The sequence below is a fragment of the Rhinolophus sinicus genome, linkage group LG05 (genome assembly GCF_036562045.2).
Source record: "Rhinolophus sinicus isolate RSC01 linkage group LG05, ASM3656204v1, whole genome shotgun sequence".
In the NCBI taxonomy this organism is placed as follows: domain Eukaryota; kingdom Metazoa; phylum Chordata; class Mammalia; order Chiroptera; family Rhinolophidae; genus Rhinolophus; species Rhinolophus sinicus.
In genome coordinates, this window is record NC_133755.1 from 155,639,942 (window position 1) to 155,661,684 (window position 21,743).

General features: G+C 36.6%; 1 protein-coding gene across 2 annotated transcripts in view; it reads right to left on the bottom strand.

The window, feature by feature from the left end:
• MED23 (mediator complex subunit 23) overlaps positions 1 to 16,426 on the bottom strand; it is a 40,177-nt gene extending 23,751 nt beyond the window's left edge. The window contains exons 1-11 of one of the 2 annotated variants that reach the window (XM_019729375.2): positions 16,148 to 16,426; positions 15,781 to 15,812; positions 15,535 to 15,622; positions 13,343 to 13,467; positions 12,198 to 12,309; positions 10,388 to 10,486; positions 9,561 to 9,662; positions 9,077 to 9,146; positions 7,671 to 7,783; positions 6,272 to 6,367; positions 5,697 to 5,714 (exon numbers count right to left, since the gene is read on the bottom strand). In XM_019729375.2, coding sequence (XP_019584934.1) covers positions 5,697 to 5,714; positions 6,272 to 6,367; positions 7,671 to 7,783; positions 9,077 to 9,146; positions 9,561 to 9,662; positions 10,388 to 10,486; positions 12,198 to 12,309; positions 13,343 to 13,467; positions 15,535 to 15,622; positions 15,781 to 15,812; positions 16,148 to 16,195 — 903 coding nt within the window. In that variant the 5' untranslated portion in view covers positions 16,196 to 16,426. The remainder of the gene's footprint in view (positions 1 to 5,696; positions 5,715 to 6,271; positions 6,368 to 7,670; positions 7,784 to 9,076; positions 9,147 to 9,560; positions 9,663 to 10,387; positions 10,487 to 12,197; positions 12,310 to 13,342; positions 13,468 to 15,534; positions 15,623 to 15,780; positions 15,813 to 16,147) is intronic. The other variant, XM_019729377.2, reaches the window with a different exon arrangement.
• Positions 16,427 to 21,743: the final 5,317 nt, after the last annotated feature.

Genomic DNA, 21,743 nt, shown 5'->3' on the forward strand with positions numbered 1-21,743 from the left:
CCTCTTGGTTAGTTTCATAAATTACCAGTTAATGGGCATTATTTGCAACAAGAGGCCGAGAAGCATGAAATGAAGTTGAATTCAGAAAGTTAAGGTTAGATTTAGTCTATTAAAGCTGCATCATGCTACATTATTGTATAGGGTGAGTTTCATAAAAACAATATTTGTCAGGCCTCACACAAGACAGACATCCCATTAACTTTTGACTTTTACTACACACATCATTGCTTCAATTTAACAAAGGGCACTGCATAGTATAAATTTTGTTACTTATCCTTTGAAAACAGATAATTTAAAATGCATATGAAATGGGGATAGCAGTATTCATTTTGCAATCCAACTCAAAATATGAAAACGCTGTATTTCCAGGAATCGAATATTGACAGGAGAGCAAAGAAGGCAGTGTGTGAATCTATTTATTTTAAAGTAATCACACAAGTTTACTCTAACTTTATGTAAATAAAGAGGTATACCTAAATAGCTGCCAGATTACTCAATATCTGTTTTTCAATGTGTGGTATTGGTCCTGGTACTGAAATGGAAACTTCTTCTACAAAAATAAATAAATAAATAAATAAATAAATAAACAAACAAATAAATAAACAAGACCTCAAAGTTAATCTCTACTCTTCTCTCTTAGAAGCCAAACATAATGCAGCTTTAATTTTAAATTACACTATTTTAAAATCTAAAACAAGAAAAAGAACTGAGTTTAAACACTAAAAATGAAAATGCAACTTCCCTTTCTAGAGGCAAAAAGATTTATGCTTTTTAAAGTGATTTAAAAATACATACTTTTACCAAAAGATATAGGTTAAGCCATAGTTCAAGCCATTTTCATATTTGCTTTATAAAATATGTTATATGGCTTAGTAGCCAGGCAATTAGATGCCTTTCTAGTGAATATAATTACTACTATAGATGCTGTCCCTCTAAACTTTAGATATTATTTTCTTTTGCCATGAAAAAGGGATATGATTTCTTTAAATTTAGGGGGAAAATGCAAAATGGGGACGAATTTGGAAAAAAACAAAACAGAATGAATGGCATCCCCTCCTTTGCATGCTCTTTGCCAGCTCCAAACTTGTAAAGCTCCAGTATGGCTGCACTTTCTTAAAGCATGCAAATAAAACAAACATCTATCCAAAACAGTAAGCATCAATGGTTGTTTCGTCTTTTTTCCAAAAACACAAGGCCATGATCACAGTTCAACCACATTACAGGTTTACAAATAGCAATATTAACACCACCAGTTGAGACTACAGTACTTTTCCTCCAAATGTCATTATCATTATGAAGCAGAGCAAAGTGCAACAGACAACACTACAAACTATTTCTTAAATCGGCATGCATAACTACTGTGTACAGGGCTTGAAATTCACTAGTTCTGCCAACCACCAACAACCTAAGAAATGTGTCAGACAACACAAATTTAGAGTGAGATCAGAGTATACAAGAGGCAGAAAAATTTGTGAAAAGAAGTAAAGCCAGGATTTCCAGTAGGAATTTTTCATTAATGATGTAATTCGCTTCTAGTTTGGATACTAACCAATTTGTCATCTATTCCTCCATCTATGATGTTGTTTCATCAGTCTGCTTCAGGAAAAAAGAGCAAACTAAATAAAATTGGTTTTTAGCATCTGAGTCATTTTGGAGTTACCCTTTTTAATATTAGCTATTTGTGTAAAAAAAAACAACTGGATTTTTACCTACATATTTTTAGGGGTGTAGTGATAGTCATACAGTTACTGACTTAAGAAGGAGAACCCAAAATATTAAGATTTTAATAAAGGAGGAAATTTTGACAAAGTAAGAAAATTTACAGTTAAAGCCAATAATTTTTCAATACATATCACAACTCAAGATTATACCCAAGTGTTCTAAGAATTAAATCAGTCAGGACTCTCTATGGTGTCTCGTGCCCTAGTGTCTGAGGGGGGCAGAACATCTATCAGGATTAACTCTGTATTTTCCAGGTGTTTTGGTTAAAACCAAGGATATTTCTCAAACCAAGTTTAAGAATAGCTTAAGCACGTTTCTTTATTTGCCAATTTTAATAACACCAGAAAAGAAAATGATTTGTGATACTACTTTAGAATAGTAAGTTTTGCTTTTTTCAATTACTAAAAGTTAAGTACAGTAAAATTAAGACTGTCCACCACATAGATTATTTTACAAATACAAATTTGCAAAGCAGTTAAATGATCTGTGAATAAAGGTTAATTATCAATCACCAGACTATGGTAATTCCGTAAGTCAATGGATATATGTCTACAGCTACTTACGACTTGCTTTCCGAAAGATTTTACAAATGTAAGTCTTCAGAATATAAACATATAAGTTGAATTAGTTTACATCATATCTATAGGCATATTTAGATAAAACTTCTTTTAACAATAAAAATCTAAATTCAATATTTTAATAATTCAATTTCTGCATAATAGTTCAAATTGTATTGGAAACTGATTTTAAATTGTCAGCTTTAGTAAATGCTGAAAATCAGGCATAAGACATTAAGAGAATCATCAACATTAACCTCCATCCATGCTCCTGATTTTCTTCCACCATGATTTCAGTCTTAAACTACTCATGTATTCTATACTACGTGGCCCCTGACACTTTTCAGATAACGGGTACTGCTTTTGTGGTGAAATTTTAACATAGTGTCCTTAGGTGGGCTTAAGTTCATTTTAAATCATTATTTCAGTGCTAGAAATCAATACCTATTCAGGACAAATTGGAAAACAATATCCCTTTGTATGTCATTTGTCATTTTCTCTGCCAATCAGAACTGAAAGCACTATGCCAGTCAGTTAATACCACTTATAGCAGTGTCTTTCAAAGATAAACTGAGTGATTAGTCCAGCACTGCACTGTCTCACAGTAGCCAGAATTCATACACGACCACGGAAGAGTATCGGTTTTGTAGTGCTATTATTCAGTAGAAAGAACGCAAACTCGTTTAGACACACAAAACAGGATTCTCCCACTGTGAACACTCCACCTTCCTGGTCACACAACTGGGCTATTTATGATCTTCTGAATGTGACTGATTTTTAAGATTAAAATATAGCCCAATTCCTACTGGAAAATGCAATATGGACAGCTCTTAAGAAGTTTCAAGCTTTAAGTAAATTACTGCATTGCTAGAGAAAGGACAAGAAAGTACAGTGCAGGATACAGTTCTGTAATGATAAAAGATGCGATAAGGTAATGTTTATTTTTGTTGTTTGTTTGGCAGGTGAGATGAGTGGAAAGGCAGGGATGTAAGACAGTGAGATGTGGTACCATCTGTGTCAGAACTACACAGCTACTAAGCACGTGTGACAGCAAAAATCAGCACACCTGCAGGTCCAGTGTGGCCCACAGGCTGTGAGCTGACAACTTTTGTAAACCTATTCCTGAAAGATTTTAGGTCAGAAATCTAAGGCTGAGATAGTGTGCCTTACCCAAAGTCACAGAGTTATTTTGTTATAACATTAGGGCTCAGAATCCATTTCCTTGAGTCCATTCTCTTCTCCTTTTAATTGCACCATATGTGCCAAAGTTGTCCCCAGCATCTTATCCCCTCCCATTGTTCTTTCCTGGTTCTCCCTTCAGAAGTCCAGTGTCCTTGTAGCACGTGACAGTTTGGGAGCTCTAAGCTACAAGTGGCTTGAGTGATTCCAACTCAAGAGGCTTAAGCAATAAGGCAATTCTATTCCTTCCTAACAGGAAATGTGAGGTGGCACAGCTCCAGGGTTTGCTAATTTGCAGTTCAATGATACCATCACAGGCCCCAGATTTTTCCATCTTTGCACTCTGCCCTCTTTTCATTTTCCATTTTTGCCCCCATGGCTGAAAAATAGCTGTCATCACATAAGCACACCCAGTGGTGAAAGAGATGTTGTGTTTATTTTTAATCATGTACTTCTTATAATGTGTGTTCTCATTTTCTACTCTACTTTCCAGGTGGTAGAAATATTTTATCAAGTCAATTCAGCATATATTTTCCATCTATACAAGTCCACTCACTACAGAGTTTTCTACCAAAACAATTACTGATGAATTGTGAATTTTTGACAATGTTTACACTCCAGTGGGACCAATACTAATAATGTTCTGTCAGCATTTCCATTATAAACTTTATTTTTTATGGATTTATGACTTAGTCATAAACTTTTTTTAGGTTGAAACTTGTTATTAAAATGATCAGATCAGAGATACTCTTCTCCGAATGCTTTTTAGAATCAATTTCTAGCTTGAGAAGAGTTGCCCCCCAAAAGAAAAAAGCTAATGATAGGTTAAGGATATCTGGGGGAAGATACTCGCAGCTCAAATGACCATGGGTACATTTATCCACCAAACTATAGAAAAATTGAGTCAAGTATGACTTAAAGTTCATTGCAAAAATTAGTTTTAAGGCACAGCATGAAGCATTCTTTCAAAATTAACTGAATACTTACCTCTAACTCAAGTGAAAGTTGATCAGAATTAATAACTTGGTATTTAAGATGCTAAATTGATAGATTATATGAGGCAACTGTCAGATACTGTAGTGTGAAGCAGTTTCGGTTTCACATGTACAAAGGTTTGTCCAAACAAAGAAACTTGGTAAATTTTTCAGAAGAAAAAACTTAACATAATAAAAGAGATACTGCTACTAGGGTGAGGTTTGGCATGCAAAGTTTCAACACTGAGCAAGTTTTATGGCCAAGCTATATGTCCTTAAAAATAGGGCTTTATAAATGGAAGCACTGGCACAACCTTCACTATAGTATTGCAAACAGTCACGCTATTTTATATAACCTAGACAAGAACGTCTTTTTAAAATAAAAAAGCTGGTCTATTTTAATATGTTGGGCTCAAAAAGTTTTAACAAAAATAATTGGAACCATTATTTTGCTTAAAATCTCAAAGGTGAAAAGTCCTGGAACAGACTTGGGACGGTATAAGAGTTTGGTTTATCAAGTTTGGCCAGTGTTTTTCTCGCGCCATAGGTGAGCTTCAACTGAGAGGAACTCACTCTAGGAGGAGGACACTTCTGGCAAAGACTGACAAAGAAGGGTGTTAGTCAAGCAGGTGTGGGGTCACCTAAGAGTGTGACATTTCTTAGTCGATCCCCATGTTTCCAAAAAAAACTTCCCTGTGTAAGATTTACCACTCCAACTTTTGAAAGTAACATACCTCTATTAAAGTGCTTTTTCTAATCTTCATTTTGTTTTAAATTTGTTTTCTCTTTTAGGCAAAGCAACGTAAGTATTTTTAATGAGGTTGTTATTTATTTATGTTTTTAAAAGTCTGGAAAGATAAAGGCCACCACAAATCTTTCCATCTCTAAAAATTGTACCAGGCTAGCTTTAGTGTTAAAATATGAAAAACAGTAAAATGGAGTGGGAAGGAAAAACAACCTATCAAAAAGTGACAGGCTTTATTGTGTGCCGGGTGTTATCTCTTCGTGGGGAAAAAAAAAAAAAAAAAAAATTAAAAAAGAAAAGTTAAAAAAGAAAAAAAGCACCAAAAACCAAAACCAAAAAACAATCCACCAAAAACAACTCTCATATCCCAAGAAGAAATTCATTTTAGTGGCCTTGGTCTCAGCATGGTCCTGCCAATTTCAAGCCCCGACCATACATGTATTCTCTAAATGGAATCAGTGGCTACAAAGCGGCCAGCGTATCGTTAGTCACAATACAACAGTAAGGTTGTGAACATACCTGAGCAATGTTCAAGGTCTAGAGCATTGGAGGATGGGCAGGACAAGACAGGACAGAACAAAAATAAAGGAAGAAAAAAAGAAAAGACAAAACAGTGACTATGAGGCCAGCCTCAAGGAACCCAGAGTCAGCACAAACCCTCCCACATGTTAAACCACCAAAAACAAACATATACCAAAAAAAAAAAAAAAAGAAAAAAAAGTCAGCAATGAGGCCACGCTGAAGATACCAAGGGTTATAAAATAGTATACCCAAACAACAACAAAAAAAAAAGTCAAAAATTATGGTTAAGTCATGTGTAGGTTTCTCTGGCAAAAGGTGTACTTGAAACTGGCCTTATAGAAAAAAAAGCAATGCAAAATAAACCAACTTTTAAAATATCTTCTTTTTAATTTCAACATTCTTAAAGCAATATATAAATGATAGGAACAATACATTGTTTAATAAACCATATATTTAAAAAAATCACCAGATAGTTTTTAACTGTTTTGCTCAGTTAGCTATAGCAAAGAAAAGAGAAAAGAATAGTGCAGATTCTATGCAGAATTTACTAGGTTTCCAGCATAGTACAGTACCTGCTTATTTAAACCTAGCATATTGCAGACCATATCCCTGGAATAAGGCTGTTCCAAAACATATCTCAACAAAGCAGTCTGTGGTTCAAACAGATCCTTTAAAGAAAATAAAAAAAATTATTGCTTCAAGATCAAAGTAAATGTTAATTCAAATAGAAATTGGGATCAAAAAATCCTCTAAAGGCACTTGTTACCTTCGCACAGTAGGCAGTATCTAGTGGGGAAAAAATCATAGGATTTTAGTGCTTGCAGTTAATCTGTTCCCACCCCTCACCTGTTAAGTAGTAACTGAAGCAAGGCACTTGCCCAAAGGCATACAGAGGATAAACTTAGAAATGACTTTAGCTAGTCACACGAAAGTCTTAAGCATCACTGTAAGGAAGGGATTTTCTGCTCAGAAATCTAATCAAAGCGAATGGAGGCAGTTTCCAATCACTCTCATATAAGCGTAAACAAACACTATTTTCAAATTTGGAGATGACAAATGACTTGATAGCAGGGGTTAAGAGTACAGATTCGGGAATCATATTGTCTGAGCTCAAAGTCTGATTCTACCACTTCCTCAATGTGGGGCCTTAGTCAAGTTACTACCCACTCTGTGTCTCAGTTTCCATCATCTGTATAACGGAGATAATCAGAAGACAGTTAAGAATACGGGCTTTGCAAAGTAAAGCTGTTAGAACGGTGCCTGGCACACAGCAAGTGCACAATAAATGTATCTGTTTTGGTTATTAGCGCTATCATGATGATTGTAAATTCCATTTAGTTTACCACTTTTTCACATTCCAAAGTTTTGCTGACTAAAATGCCAACAGCCCAGACTGTCACCTTACTTTCACTATTTTACTCTCCTTTCTTTTAGAGAAGTTTCCTAATCACTCTGTGTATCATTTTTGACATGAAACATTTACATGAAAAATATCTAGGCCTCCTCATACCACTCCAACATCCAAGATAATGCGTCTATATCTCATGTTTCATTTTATTGATACTTGTGGGTATTTTTTCCTTTGAGAATTTTCTACTCCACTTTTGTCCTGTCTCCCCAGCCCCCTTTTTATAAATCTAACAAATAGGAGGCTCGCTTCAAATTTTAAGGAGGCTGCAAATTCATTTTCATCCTCCCTTTGCAAAGGAAGAATGAAAACAAGAAATCAATTGAAAAAGTCAGTTTGCTAACTCCAAGTGCTTTGCCAGAGGTGGACCACTAGAGCATAGACACCTGCAACATCACAAAGCTCAGAGTGCACGTGGATACTGGAATCATATTTTAAACCATAAACTATCTTTTGTTAAGTATTTACTTCTCAGTCTCTGAAAAGACCATTTAGCATCACAAATCATATAATCAAGGATGAAGAGTGTTAGACCAAAAGTCCCATTATATTTAGCAACATACCTTATCATATGGCAAAAGGCCTTTCAAAGGAAAACGAAGAGTTGCAGGATCCAATTTCCATGAATTACAAATGGCACCCGAGTTATTTACAACTGGCAGAAGGCTGCAGCGGCCTGTATGTATTATATAAAGTGTTTTTTAAGTACATGTGAACACAGCAATGCCTGGCCCTTCATTCACTCTACAGATATTTAATGAATATCTATTTTGAACCAGGCCCTGGTTTTAAAAATGTTTTAATTGGATAGAAGTTTGTGAATTGTCTGATTATTTGTAGTCCCGATGGCTGGAGACCAATTTTTACAGGCCTTCCAAACTCAAAAATTTGCATTTGTCCAAGTATCTAGGACAGAGGTCAGCAAACTATAATCCATGGGCCAAATCCAGTTTGCCATCTCTTTTCACAAAGTTGTATTGGATCACCGATGCTTGTGCACTTCAGGTGCAGAATTCAGCAGCTGCAACAGATTGTATGGCCCACAAAACCTAAAATATTTACTACATCACCATTTATAGAAAAAGTTTGCAGACCTCTCTAGTCTAGGGTCAACACGATTAATTTTAAGCACGTTTACAGAGGCCTTAGATGGAGCTTATGACTACAGGCTCATATATCCAACTACCTGATGAATATTGCTAGTTGGATGTCCCATGAATTCCTATTCAAGCTCAACATGTCTTAAATTAACTCATAATCACCCTTCTCAAACCTGTACCACTTCCATAATTCATTAAGTGATAGCAATACCCACTGCTACAAAAGCTAGAGGCCTGAGAATTATCTGTCTAGTGTCTGTTGAGTTTATTTTTACATTTTAGTGTCCAGAATAGCACTTGACTCAGAGGAAGTACTCAAAATTTGGTCATTGACTAAATAATGGTCTATACAGTTCTGAAGTCATCATGACTTCCAGAAATAATCCAGGAGTATATATGGGCAACAATTGCCAAATCACATGCTTATTTTTAAAAGAAATTTCTGAGAATCTAACAAAACATGAAAAAATGGAAAACAAAATAAAAAAGGTGTGACTTGGAATGGGCTGAAAGAGCCTGATAGTCTTGTTTGTATATTGTGGTTATAGAAGGACAAGTCTATTGAGATTTCCAGTTGCTTAGAGATTCCATGATGCTTTACTAGCTCTACTCAAAGTTCCCTCTAATCACCAGGAAACACATCTTCTAGAATGGCTCCACCTGAAGCTTAGACCTAATCCAGACAGTTGCTTTTCCCTCCCTACATTCAGCATACAAAGTACCTGAAAATAAGTAAAAGGCTATTATTACGTTCTTAGAGAGTTACTAAAGTGACAAGCAACCAAGACATGTGTAAGATACCATCCTTGACTTTAATAGATCATTAAAAAATCACATACTGTTTAGTGTATTTTAAATTATAATCCTACCACAAATGGAGTTTATCCTTGCTGTGGGCCTGAAGGTATCCACAAAGTCCGATACCAGGTTTCCAAGTAACTAGAAACAAAACAAGTAAAATCAAGATTTCTCTGAAATAATGATCATTTTGATAAAATGAGATAATATGTAAAGATTTAGTACAATGCCTGGCTGACACATAAAAATTATTCAAAGGTTATTTCTCTTTTACTTCCTTCCAAACATCTACTCACCAGTTCATCTGTCCTTGAAATAAGCCAAGTCATGACGCCATGTCCTTAGCTACTGGTTAAGCTACCCATGTGTATATTTTACCACATGGTATATAAACTATGTCAACAGAACAGCAGAGAAATGAAAGAAAGAAATACATCATAATGATAAAAAATATTTATGTATTATCTAAGGATAAAAGTGACCATTTTTAAAAATAAGCACACAAAAAATAAGATTAGTAGAAATACTAAAAATTTTGCAAAATATCACATTTACCCAGTGTGGAAGTTTTCCCTCAGGATACAGTTTCCTGATCTCTGTGACTGCAAAATAGGCTGGTAATAAACAGGCATTTCTTTCCAAGATATATCCTATAACCTAAGAAAAATAAAAGGCAATGTTGTTATTCTTGACTAGTCCCACAGATAAGCCTTTTAAATGTAACAACAACAGGATATTAAAAAGTAGAAATAGTATTTCATGAATATACTGGGCTTAAACCTTAGCATAAATATGTGAAGAACCTCTAAAAACAAAGATTACAACAAAACGGATTGCTGATGGTTAGTAAATAACACTGACAATGCTTTAAATATTGGTAGACTCCAATAGGAGAGCAACAGACCAAAGTAACAATTCATGCAACATTAGTTACATAGCACAAAGATCTTTTAAGTGGTCCATAGGCTATCTTGTAATGGTTGGAAATACTTTAATATCTATATTGTTGTTTTCATAATTAAAAAACAAAAATTAATTAAAATTTCCTGTGGGGTGGCCCATTTGCTCTGTTGGTTAGAACACGTTGCTCTTAACAACAAGGTTGCCGGTTCGATCCCCGTATGGGTCACTGTGAGCTGTGCCCTTGAAACAACTACCTGACTTAGAGCTGATGGGTCCTGGAAAAATAAACTTAAAAAAAAAAAAAATCCTTCTGAAATATAATAAAAGTGAAACAGTACCTTTAAAATTAAAAGTGACTTTTTGTAGAAGTAAACAAATGGAATATTCCACAAATTACCATAGGCTTTAAAAGCACAGCATTATATAAAACTAGACTTTTTGAGGTTATGGTAAAGGAACTGTAAACATGTAAAAATTACCTCTCTTGCTGCTAGAAGCTGCTGTACAACAGCTGAGCTCACTGTGTTGGGAATTGTCAAGATTTTCTCCAAAATCACTTTTAAGAGATCTCGAACACCCTGATATAAGAAAAAAGTCATAGTTTAAAACTAAGTAATGTCCCCTGTGCTAGTTAAACATCTAAAAGTTTCAAGATTATACATTTAAAAAAAAAAATGTTACACTGAAGGTCATACACCTTCAATTTTTCTGAACCAGAGCTAATATTCAAGTCCCTAATATTAACCCAAGAGTCATGTTCTAAAATGGAATTCTAAAGAGTCTTGTAATATGAATGAACAAAGAAAGTCACTTATCAATAAAAATTAAACTTTCCACACACAGCTACGCTTTTTTGACCTTCACAGCATTAGAAAAGTTTCTATTGTGATAAGTCAAAAGAGCTTAATGTGGGCTTATAGACAGAAATATATTTAAATAGAACTTGAAAATACTCTGAAAACATGGGCAATAATAAAAAACTTTGTGGCAGATGAGCTTTTCTGCTTACTTCCTTTGGCATAGTCTAACTTTATTCTCCATTCTCATCCATAACACTTAATCCTTCAAATTCATCCAATACACCTTAATCCTTCAAACTTATCCAAGAAGGCTATTCTGTTCATCATTCATCTCCTCATTATCTATTACAAGGTGCATTGTTTCAGAGCAGAATCTGATACAGAGAAGAAATTTCATTCAACATTCACTTACTGAGTATAAACTATGGGATCAATCTTGTAAAAAAAGACAGACAAAACATATACATGGAAGAAATCGGGAACAATTATAAAGCACCACACAAAACTAAGGTAAAAATCTGCATATTAACTAACCTGCTAAGGAAACTGAAGTGCAAGTAAAGAGAAAATAATCAGAAAAGGCTTCTTACAACTAATTTTGTGTCATGATTCAAATAAACTATTATTTAGTCATTTTAGATTGGAGAAAATACAAACATAATGCACAGGACCAGGTACTGGCAATTCTTTCAAAAGGGATAATAACAAAGTGGCTTGAACAAAGTATAACGGCCTTTGCAGCTACAAAATATTAAACTGCATGTGACACACAATTAGCGTGTATATGCTATTGTTTTTGGTCAGGAGCAGAGTGCTAAAGGAAGCATGCCCAAGGAAGGTCAAGGTAGAGGTGATACAGCACTTGCTCCCCTCATCAGTTGATGCCTACATCCCTTCTCAGTTCCACACATCTCTCCTCTGTGTTCTTTCATTTGAAAGGGACCCAACATCATAAGATCTCATTTTCAGATCTGTGGCATGAAGAAATCCAAAGTCTGCTTGGTGACTTCCCTTATCATAAAAACATTAGCCAGTGCATTTTTAAGAATGCTGGGAGGTGGGCAGGGAAGCTGTGGGACACACTGAGTAATTTTAAACCCCTTTAGGAAATACAACAAAAAAAACAGATTTTATAAATGCTTCTACTTCATTCCTCCCATCCGAAATCAAGAAACACACAACTGAAAAATTTATCAGGCTGGCCTGGTGGCTCAAGTGGTTGAAGTGCAGAGCTCCTAGCTCCGCCCACATGGGTCAGTGAGCTGCGCCCTCTACAGATAAGATTGTGAACAACAGCTCTCCCTGGAGCTGGGCTGCCGGGTGCTGCCATGAGCGGCCAGCGAGAGTGTCCTACACAACTAGACTGAGAAACAACAGCTTGAACTGGAGTGTGTGTGTGTGTGTGGGGGGGGGGGGGGGGAGGAAGGGAAAAGAAAAGAAAACTTATCATGCCTGAAAGTGATTACTTTTTATAATGAGGGAAAAATACCTTGTAATCCACTCCCCCAATTATTTTCCGAACCAGTTGAAATGTTAAGGCCCAAAGCTGTGTTCTTTCCCATTCAAGAGTGTCCGAATTTATCAGGGATTCACAAACCATTCTAGAAAAAAGGAATACCCATTCCAGTTACAAGACAGAATTTTGCAAATTTTCTAATAATCAAGGTGTGTACTCTGGATATTACATTTGTCGTAGTATTTTTCATAAGGTACATTATTACTCAAGCACACTTTTAAAAATTTATGGATAGTATTTTATATATTTTATTTGTATGAAACGATAACATAAAGTAGAACTAAATGATATTCATTATATTTTTACGAGAAAGAAATTTATCAAAAGATAGATGGTTAAATGTTTACCATCTATCAGCTTGTGGCAGGTTGTATTTTCCCAAGATGGCTGCAACAAGATTTTCAATCCTCAGGCAATTCTGAAATGTGACATTGATATTCCTCACATGAAGAGGTGGGAAGAAAGTCTATATTCTCTTTCCTTAAATCTGGACAGGTCTAAGACTATGGCAAAAGGGACAGTGTGTGACTGCTAAGGCAAAGTGATACAGTTCTGCCTAGCCTTTCAAAGCTTGTTCTTGGACTCCACCACGCTCTGAGAAAGTCTAGGTCACGTGGAAAGGGCACATGCAGGTTGCAGCCAATATGAGGTCCCAAATGATAGCCAGGCATCAACCAGCAGCCATATGAATGGGAAGCCTTTGTCATGAGTCCAGTCCTAGGCACCATCTGACTGCAATCACAAGACCCTCGTAGAACACTGTCTACTAAGCCCAGTCAACCACCATAACCACGGGTGTTCATAAAATAATTATTATTGTTTTAAACTGTACTGTTTTGAGGCAATTCATTCATTGCGTAGCAAAAGTTAACTGGAAAACAGCTCATCTAAGTGAGTGATTTTAGCCCCTGGGCTGAAAGGGAAAGCCTGCCTGTTTTGAGCCTTTACATATGCAATTCTAAGAAAACTAGAAACTAAAACCTGAGGTATTATGAAGTATTGCGTGTTGAGCCTAACTTCCTTCTTCATTTCCTTATCCTTTTACAACCTCAACTAATTTCCAAATATTAGTGAAAAAGAAAATTCTTCGGATTGCTCATACCCATCATTAAACATACCTGGGTGGAAGGAGACCAGTCTCGACTGCCATTGCTAAGCAGTCATAAAGAAAAGAAATTCTTTTAGGACTATGTTGGCCATGAATGAATTTAACAATCCACTGGATGCACTGTTCATGAGATTCCTGGAAAGTTAGAAAATGATTATATTTTAGGTCTAAAGTTATATCTCGTAATTAACATAGCTAATGCTATACCTGGAGTATACCAAGACTATGAATGAGACACTCCACTATAAACATTCAGGGATGCAGACAATTAAAAAAAGGAAAAAAATTCAGATTTAATATTTTAGTTACATTAAACTTAAAATTTTAGCATTATAGAAACTAAACTCCCACTATTTTTATTACATGGAACCTCCAAAAGGAGTAAGATTTTATTAACATATTCATGAGCAATAGAAAACTCTAACACAGATTGTGTAAGGCATTATAAGCAGTGACCTTAATGGCAAATTTAAATACTCCTGTCACGGGGGGGGGCGGGGGGGGAGGAATCCATTACGGGTTAGTACATCAGTCTCATGAGACTTTAGTGTGAATCTAATCCTTAAGAACCCAATCAATTATGAATCCAACGACAGAACAAATTTCTAGATTTCTGCGACTTTAAATCTGATACTGAAATGTAGGGCCCATATTGAAGTCTGTCTTCTAGGACATCCTCAAAAGAGCCTGTGTCCTGTTGCTTTTCATTACCACTGTCCCTAACACATACTTCTGTTGTTGATCATATAATGTGGATTTACAAATATTACTTTCTTCTTGGCTCTCTCATTAGAATATAATATTCTTGCAGACAAGGGCCATACCTTAACTCATAAAATGTTTAACGAATTATCAAACATTTTAAATCTTTTGGAAAGATGGTCAACGTCAGAGAAGTGCAAAATAAAATTATACTGAGATAAAATTTCTCATGTTTTAGATTGGCAAAGATCACAAAGTTCATTAACGCTTTATTGTGAGGCTATAGGGAATATATACTCTTAAATATTGCTAATGGGAGTATAAATTGGTGAGCCTTATGGAAAGCAACTAGGCAATTTCCATAAAAATTACAAATAGCCATACCTGCTCATTCAGCAATACTACTTTCAGGAATTTATTCTATGTCCCATGTGTAACATTGTTCATTTTGCATTGTTTAAGGTGGAAAAGATAAGAAGCAACCTAAATGTCAGTCAGTAGGGGACTGGTTAAAAAAAGGAAGGTATAGCCATAAAATAAATATGCTGGAAGCAAGGAAGGAAGTCAGAAATTTTAATTTTTAGTGGATTGTTGTAGAATTACTTTCAGAATTTATTATTAAGGGTGAAAAAAAGCAAGGTGCTAATGAACAGTGTACATAATACATGACCATTCTATAAAAATGATTCTATATGCATAAAATACTTCTAGAAGGAAATACAAACTAAGAATCCTGGCTACAGACAGGAAAAAGAACAAGTAATTAAGCTAAAGAGATGAAACACAGACTATTAATTGGGTCCACCTTTTTGTACCTTTTGCGTTTTGAACCATATGAATATATTACCTATTAAAATATAATTAAAACACTTTAAAAAAAGAATGTTTTGTCATTATGTGATCCATGTCTGAGTAGCAAGTCTTACCACCAGTGACTCAACTGCAAACATTTTCCTACCTATAATGAACCATAAAAAGACAATAAAGTCTTTAAGGATCACACATTTTGTCTTTTTCAGGGATATATTTTCTGGTGACTGTTCTTTGTTATTAAGTTTTACTGCTCCTTTCCTCATTTTTATTATAATATCTTTATATCCTTATTATAAAATAGTATCCTTGTTGTGGCATTTCTGTACCTTTGCTATAGTATCTCTATATCAATACTGTGCCAGTTCCTTTGTTGAGAAAATGAAATTTTTATCCTTTATAGTCCCTAACACAGCTGTTTTCTAGTACACCAAATAAATGAGAATAGGATAAAAATGGTTTTATGTTATCTAACATGGGAGATTTTTAAAAACATCTCACACTGTACTGTCATCAACTTGAATTCTCAATACAGGTTCCCCACTGTATTGAAACAAATGGAAACCAGAATAGACATAAAAGATGACGACAATTTTATCTCCCCTTTTCCAACAGCAACATCAAAGTAAATGTAAAAAAAAGAAGGGGTCAAAACTTATTAGCTGAATGTATTAAAAAAGCAGTACTCACCTGGGAAAGACCACTCCAAAACTGTCTGAAGGCTCCCAAACAGCTAATTAGTTTTGTTTTTTCATCTTCAGGGGTGTCCATAAACATGCTATAAACAAAAATCACATTATTTGCCACTAGTTTTAAAACGGTAATGCAACATAACCAGAACTGTGGATCTTATAAATCTCCAAGACAAAACTGAGTAAAATCTTAACAAAGATACACCCACGTAAGAACACAAAAACCTGCTATGCATATACTCACCCAGGGAAAGCCTCTTCTATAATTTCCGTTTTCTGCAACAAAACAAAACGATATGAATAAAAAATTAAAAATTAAAAAAAGGAGGGGCTTCCCCGAGCAAAATATTAGTGTAACATAGGGCAAGTCACCTTAATCACCTACACGCAGAAACTAACAATGCCTACCTGACCTGTCACAATGACTTGTGGATTTCAAGGAGGCTTTGAATTTGACAGCAGTTTGAGAATCGCTAAACCTCTGCACACATACAGTGTGACAACAAAGGAGAGGTGGCGGAGAAGTTGGCCGAGCCGGATTCTTTAATCCGCTGCCCCCAAGACTCCCCCTCGCCCGACCGTAGTCCTGAATCCCTGACCCCTTCACTCACCACCACCTCCTCAAAAATGCTCTGCAGTTGCGTCTCCATCTGTACCATCACCTCCGCCTTCCTTGGGCGCCCGGCGCGCGGCCTGCGATCAGGCCCGAGCTCCGGGAATAGACAGGCAGAGGGGCGGGGACCCCTCAGGAAATCGCAGGTCGAACCGGTCGCTTCCGATCCCAAACGTTCAACTGAAAGAGTCCCCTCTAAGGTCCAGCAAACAACCGAGGCCTGCAAGGCAGCACCGGGAAGCTCATGGTGCTTTCCGATTACAAAACCCCCGGAAACCAGGGACCCAGCCAGATGGTTCCGCGAGTCAGAAGAGAGCGCCCCCAAGCGGCGCCTCGAGCATAAGTCACGTCGAGGCGTTGTCGGCTGCAGGCCGCCACCTCCTGGCAGGAGCGGGTGTTGCTTCCTCCTCGGGTCTAAAGCTTTTGCATATTGGAAAGGAGAAAAGCTTGGATCCCAGGGGCTGCAGCCTGCAGGCAATGTTTCTGCTGCACCATGCACCCTGGGTCAAACTGATGATGGCTGCTGACTTTCTGTCCTGCAGTTCCATCAGCAGCCTGGAGCCAGGAGTTGAAACAATACTTTTCTTGACCACAGATACCATATCTTCTCAACTATGGTAACCTCAGTGCCGGACACATAGCAGGTTTTCAATGAATGTTAAAAAAAAGAATGCATCATTATTGATTTTTAATTGGAATAACAATATTTACAATTTTTAGTTATAATAATCTAAAAATGATATTTATCAAGTAACTGAATACCTATAGCCTATTTGGTGGGGATGGGGTGGAGAAGGGCGGCAAAGAGGAAGGCTGATCACACTGGTGTGGTCAGAGCAAATCCCTAAGGGCTCTGACTGGTGTGCCTCCCCACGCCCCATAGCTTTATTCCTTCAAGCAGGAAACCTTGTCCTTCTTCAGCCTGATTTCGGGGTCTCTTCTTTATCCTCATAAAACACCTTTGTGCATAACTAGTAGAGTACTTCATTTATGGAGTATTTATCCACCATTCACTCAGTGCTAGAAACAGTGTTAGGTGTTTAATGAACTATTGCAGTAATCAATTTTGCAGAATGTCCAAGCTAGGATGACAGAGCTAGAATTATTAAAACCCAAGTTCCCTAACAATCTATTGTTCTTTTTATTCTATATTAAACAAATTATCTTATAATGTATTACCTTTAATCAGATACTCTTCTAAAATGGTTTTCGTCTACTGTCAAGCAGATTTTCATGCTTCCACTCTGTTTCCAAATCAGTGTATTCTCTGCAAATGCCAGCTAATCTTAATATGGGCCAGGGCTTGTACAGTTAACAAGGTAAAAGAGTCAGGAAAGAATTATGTTTTGGCCATAACTAAATACAAATTAATTTTTATATCATTCTTGTTGATGTTCCATTCATTGAATAAAAATTGACCATCTATTTCTAGATCTTCTTAATGTGTTTCCCCCAATATTCATTTTTAAAATCGATGTATAATTTATATACAATGAAATACATAAATTTTAAATGTACAGATCCATGAATTTTGACAAATGTTCACAGTTGTTTAACTACCACCTCCATCAAGATATGGAATACTTTTATCACCCCAGAAATTTCTGCTGTCTCTTTGCAGTCAACCCCACTCCTAGCAGCAAACACTGGTTTAATTTATGTAACCCTAATTAGTTTGCATGTTCTTAAAGTTTATGTAATTGGAATCACATACAATGTAATCTTGTGTCTACCTTCTTTCACACATTATATTTTGAGATCCATCCATGTGTATCATTTCGTTGTATGACTAAACTACAGATTATTTATTGATCCTCACTTATTACTTATAAGTGAGGACTTATAAAAACTTTGATTTCATAACTTGTGGGCCAATATTTAGATTTTGTACTTACTGTGGATGGGAAAAAAAGGGCGTTGGGGAGTTCTATAAGAAGTAACCTCACTGGGTGATCTAATCTGAATTCCTAACTGGGCAGGTCATGTGCATACTAATTACCCAGATCTATAACTTCCTTAGTGAAAGGTTTTAAGCCATGTCCATTGTTCTTGTGCATCTAGGTTGACATACCTTTGAAATGCCAGAAGTAATACCCCTGGAAGAGGGTATTAACCCTCAAGAGAACACACAATCTTGTTAACTATCCTGTAATCCAACCCTCACCTTGTTTTATTCCCACCTGCATGTAATCTTCCTTATGTTCCCTCCTTAATCACCAATGCATAAAAGAAGCTGTAAAAACAGCATTTGAGATCTTGCTCCCTGGCATATGTTGTCAGTTTGGCTCAAATAAACTCATAAAAAATCTATACAGGTTTGGACATTCCTTATCGACATTTAGGTGGCGTGGTTGGCAGGATTCTGAAGCAGCCTATCCAGGACCATCCTAGGAACCTGGACCTGGTGCTACGTAGGTACAAGCAAGGACCCAATGTGCCCCACCGGCTCCTTGCTTCTCATCAGCTAAACTGGGGTGAGTTTCTCTTGGAATTTTGGGCCTCCTTGCTTTGAGTACCAGGTCATGACTTTATCTGAGCTGTTCTTAGAAAATCCTCGAGATGGATAAGGATTGAGATAACCCAGGGAAAGAGCAAAAAAATGGGCTGTTGCTTTAAGTTTTGGCTATTTAATTGGATTGCTTACTGGGAGTCTGACCAAAATCTTTGCTGGTCAAATGAGAGACTAAACAATCTTTAGCTCCAAGAGAGAAAGGGCACTTGCTTTCCCAACCCCTATAGCCAATGGGGTGATGTCAGTTGTTCAGATGCCTGAATTCAGTGCAGCAGAGATGGGTGCAGTTGTCCAGTTCATTAGAGTAGCCAGTCCCAAAGAAGCTGACAGGAGCCCAAGAGACAGGGCAACGCACCCTGGAATGGGGAGTGTCCTCAGAGAGGAGCCTGAGAGAGGAATCTGTGCCTTGGAAAATGTTTCGATTCTAGCAGTGTTTAGCAAGTTCTTGTTGGCCCTTGCTCGGGTATTCTTAGGTGACTAGGAATCTTTGTGGGGTTGCTTGAGGAAAATTTTTCTCTAGGGCATAAAGAAGTCCTATAGGGATATCTACTACATTTGGCTCGCTCATCTAGAAATGTGCATGTAAAGGCTGGTTTTCCCTAGAAGTAAAATGGGAAATCGTGCCTCTGAAGCCACCCAGGCCCATGACAGTGAGCCTCCCATTTATAAATTAAGATGGCTGAGATGAAGATTCTTTGTTGCCTCTAAATAAATTTTTGTGCACACAATTAGAAAAAGCTAGCTATAGAATTAGGCAGACTGAATGAAAAAAAAACTATTAGAGACTGTCTCACAACTTGAAAAGGCCTTCTCCCCAAAGTTAAAAATGGAACTATGTAAAAGATTTAGATAAATGGATCAACCTGCGATGTCTTTTAGGTGTCAATTCAATTCTTTGAGGAGATAAAAATGGCTGTCGTTTTTTTTAAAAAAGGGGAATTCATCTGGAATTTGACTTTTCAAGGAGAGATATAAATTATAAATGTCTCCAAAACAAAATTTGAATCCAACTGTTCTCTGTTTGTGCCTGTCTGTGCATGTCTATATATACATGTGTTGTAAATGTGAGATAATTTTCTATCTGCAGATGGTATTGTTAAAATTAATTTAAAGGCAAGTGCTTGTAAGAATTGGATATTATAAAATTCTCTAATATAGAAACTAACTTAAATGCTTTTCAAGTTCACATGAGCTAAGTGTCCTTAGTAAACAAAAGCTCGCTTAAGTTGGTTGGTTTAAGTAAAACAGACATGTCTTTATTTTGCCTGGGTTTTACAAAAATAAATCTATGTTAATGATTGAATTTTATGTCTATGAAAATGTTTCTAGAGGTTATCAAATGTCCAAGCTACAGGATGCTAATTGATAACTTCTTAGTTTTTATTAGACATTAAGGTTAAGATTTCAATATAGTAGGAAAACTTCTAAGATATATTGGGCTATGGGAAACCCAAGATGGCTGCTTGGTTCTTCGCTGCCCCCTGACTCCCCATTTTTCAATTTTTGCATTCCTTCATGTATCACAATGCATTCAAGCTAGAGGAACTTACGAGTTGACATTATTGAAAGGAGACATCTTACAATATTACCAAGGTCTAGGAAATGCTAACTTGGTAACTGCTTCCTTTCCCAAAGAGCTCCCAGGATCTAAAGACTTTAGATCAGGGTTGTCCAAACTTTTTTCAATGTTTTTTAACTAGGGCCATATACGGTAAAATATACAAACAGCCGGGCCACTCACTCAAGGTGAAGTACATATTGCCTTACCTGGTTTAAGTAAACTAAATATATTTTTGGAATTTGCTGCGGGCCAATTAACAACGGATTGCGGGCCACAGTTGGCCCATGGGCCGCAGTTTGGACACCCCTGCTTTAGATATTGTTTCTTTGGAAAAGACATCAAATAAAAGGCACTCTCCAACCTCATGGCAAGGGACCTTATCAGGCTCCTAACCACGAATGGACATCTACCCCTGTACGCACATCAAAGATTCCTCGAGGATTAGAAGCCACTGACAACAGAGGGAGATAGCTATTTCAAGACACTGACAAAGCTTGTATATCTATGGATTGATATGGAACTCAGAATCCATTTTGTTTGATTGTTTTTACCTATTTGCTAATGATATTAGTCATAATAATAGTTGTACTTGTTCTTTGGGTTTTTCTATGTAGTCAAACTGCTTATGATTACTGAACACGTATAATATAACCGATAGTGCTCGTTTCATGACTTCTGCAAATGTTACACTAGATGCCAATTCCAAAAATGAGAGAGAAGGCAAAAGTTGGATTATGATAGTTCATAGGATAGAAATGATCCAGTGTTTCTTGCCATGAAGGCCATCAGAGCTGACTGCTTTCCATTTACCTGCCCTTCCTTTTTTGAGAAAAAGTTGGCCTCAGCTCAGATCCATGGTTACAGTATTGCCCATCCCCAGCGGTGAACAAGATGATGTCACTGACACTTCCTAGGAACGAGCCTTCCTAGAGCTGTGAGACCATACTACCTAACCAATAGGTTGGTCATCAATAAATTCTTCAGATTAATTTATGACCAAAAGAGAGAACTGAGAATGAAAAAAAAGGTGTTCAATGGGAAGTCACCTCACTGGGTGATCTGATCATAAATTTCTAACTGGGCAAATCATGTGGATAGTCATTACCCAGGCCTCTAAGTTCTTTAGTGAAAGGTTTTAAGCCAGCCTTGCCCATTGTTCTTGTGCATCTAAGTTAACACACCTTTGAAATGCCAGAAGTAATACCCGTTGAAGGGGGAATTAACGCTCAAGAGAACACATAATCTTGTTGACTATCCTGTAATCCAGTCTTCACCTTGCTTTTTCCCACCTGCATGAAATTTTCCTTATGTTCCCTCCTTAATTTCCAATGCACAAAAGAAGCTGCAAAACTTATCCTCTGGGGCATTTGAGATCTTGCTTCCTGGCATATGTCATCAGTTTGGCTCAAATAAACTCTTATTCTCCACAAGTTTGGATGTTTCTTATGTCAATAATTTTGAGCTCTTATAAAGCATAACTGCCTTTTTTGGGCTCCAAAACTGCCTGCAGAATGAGCAGCC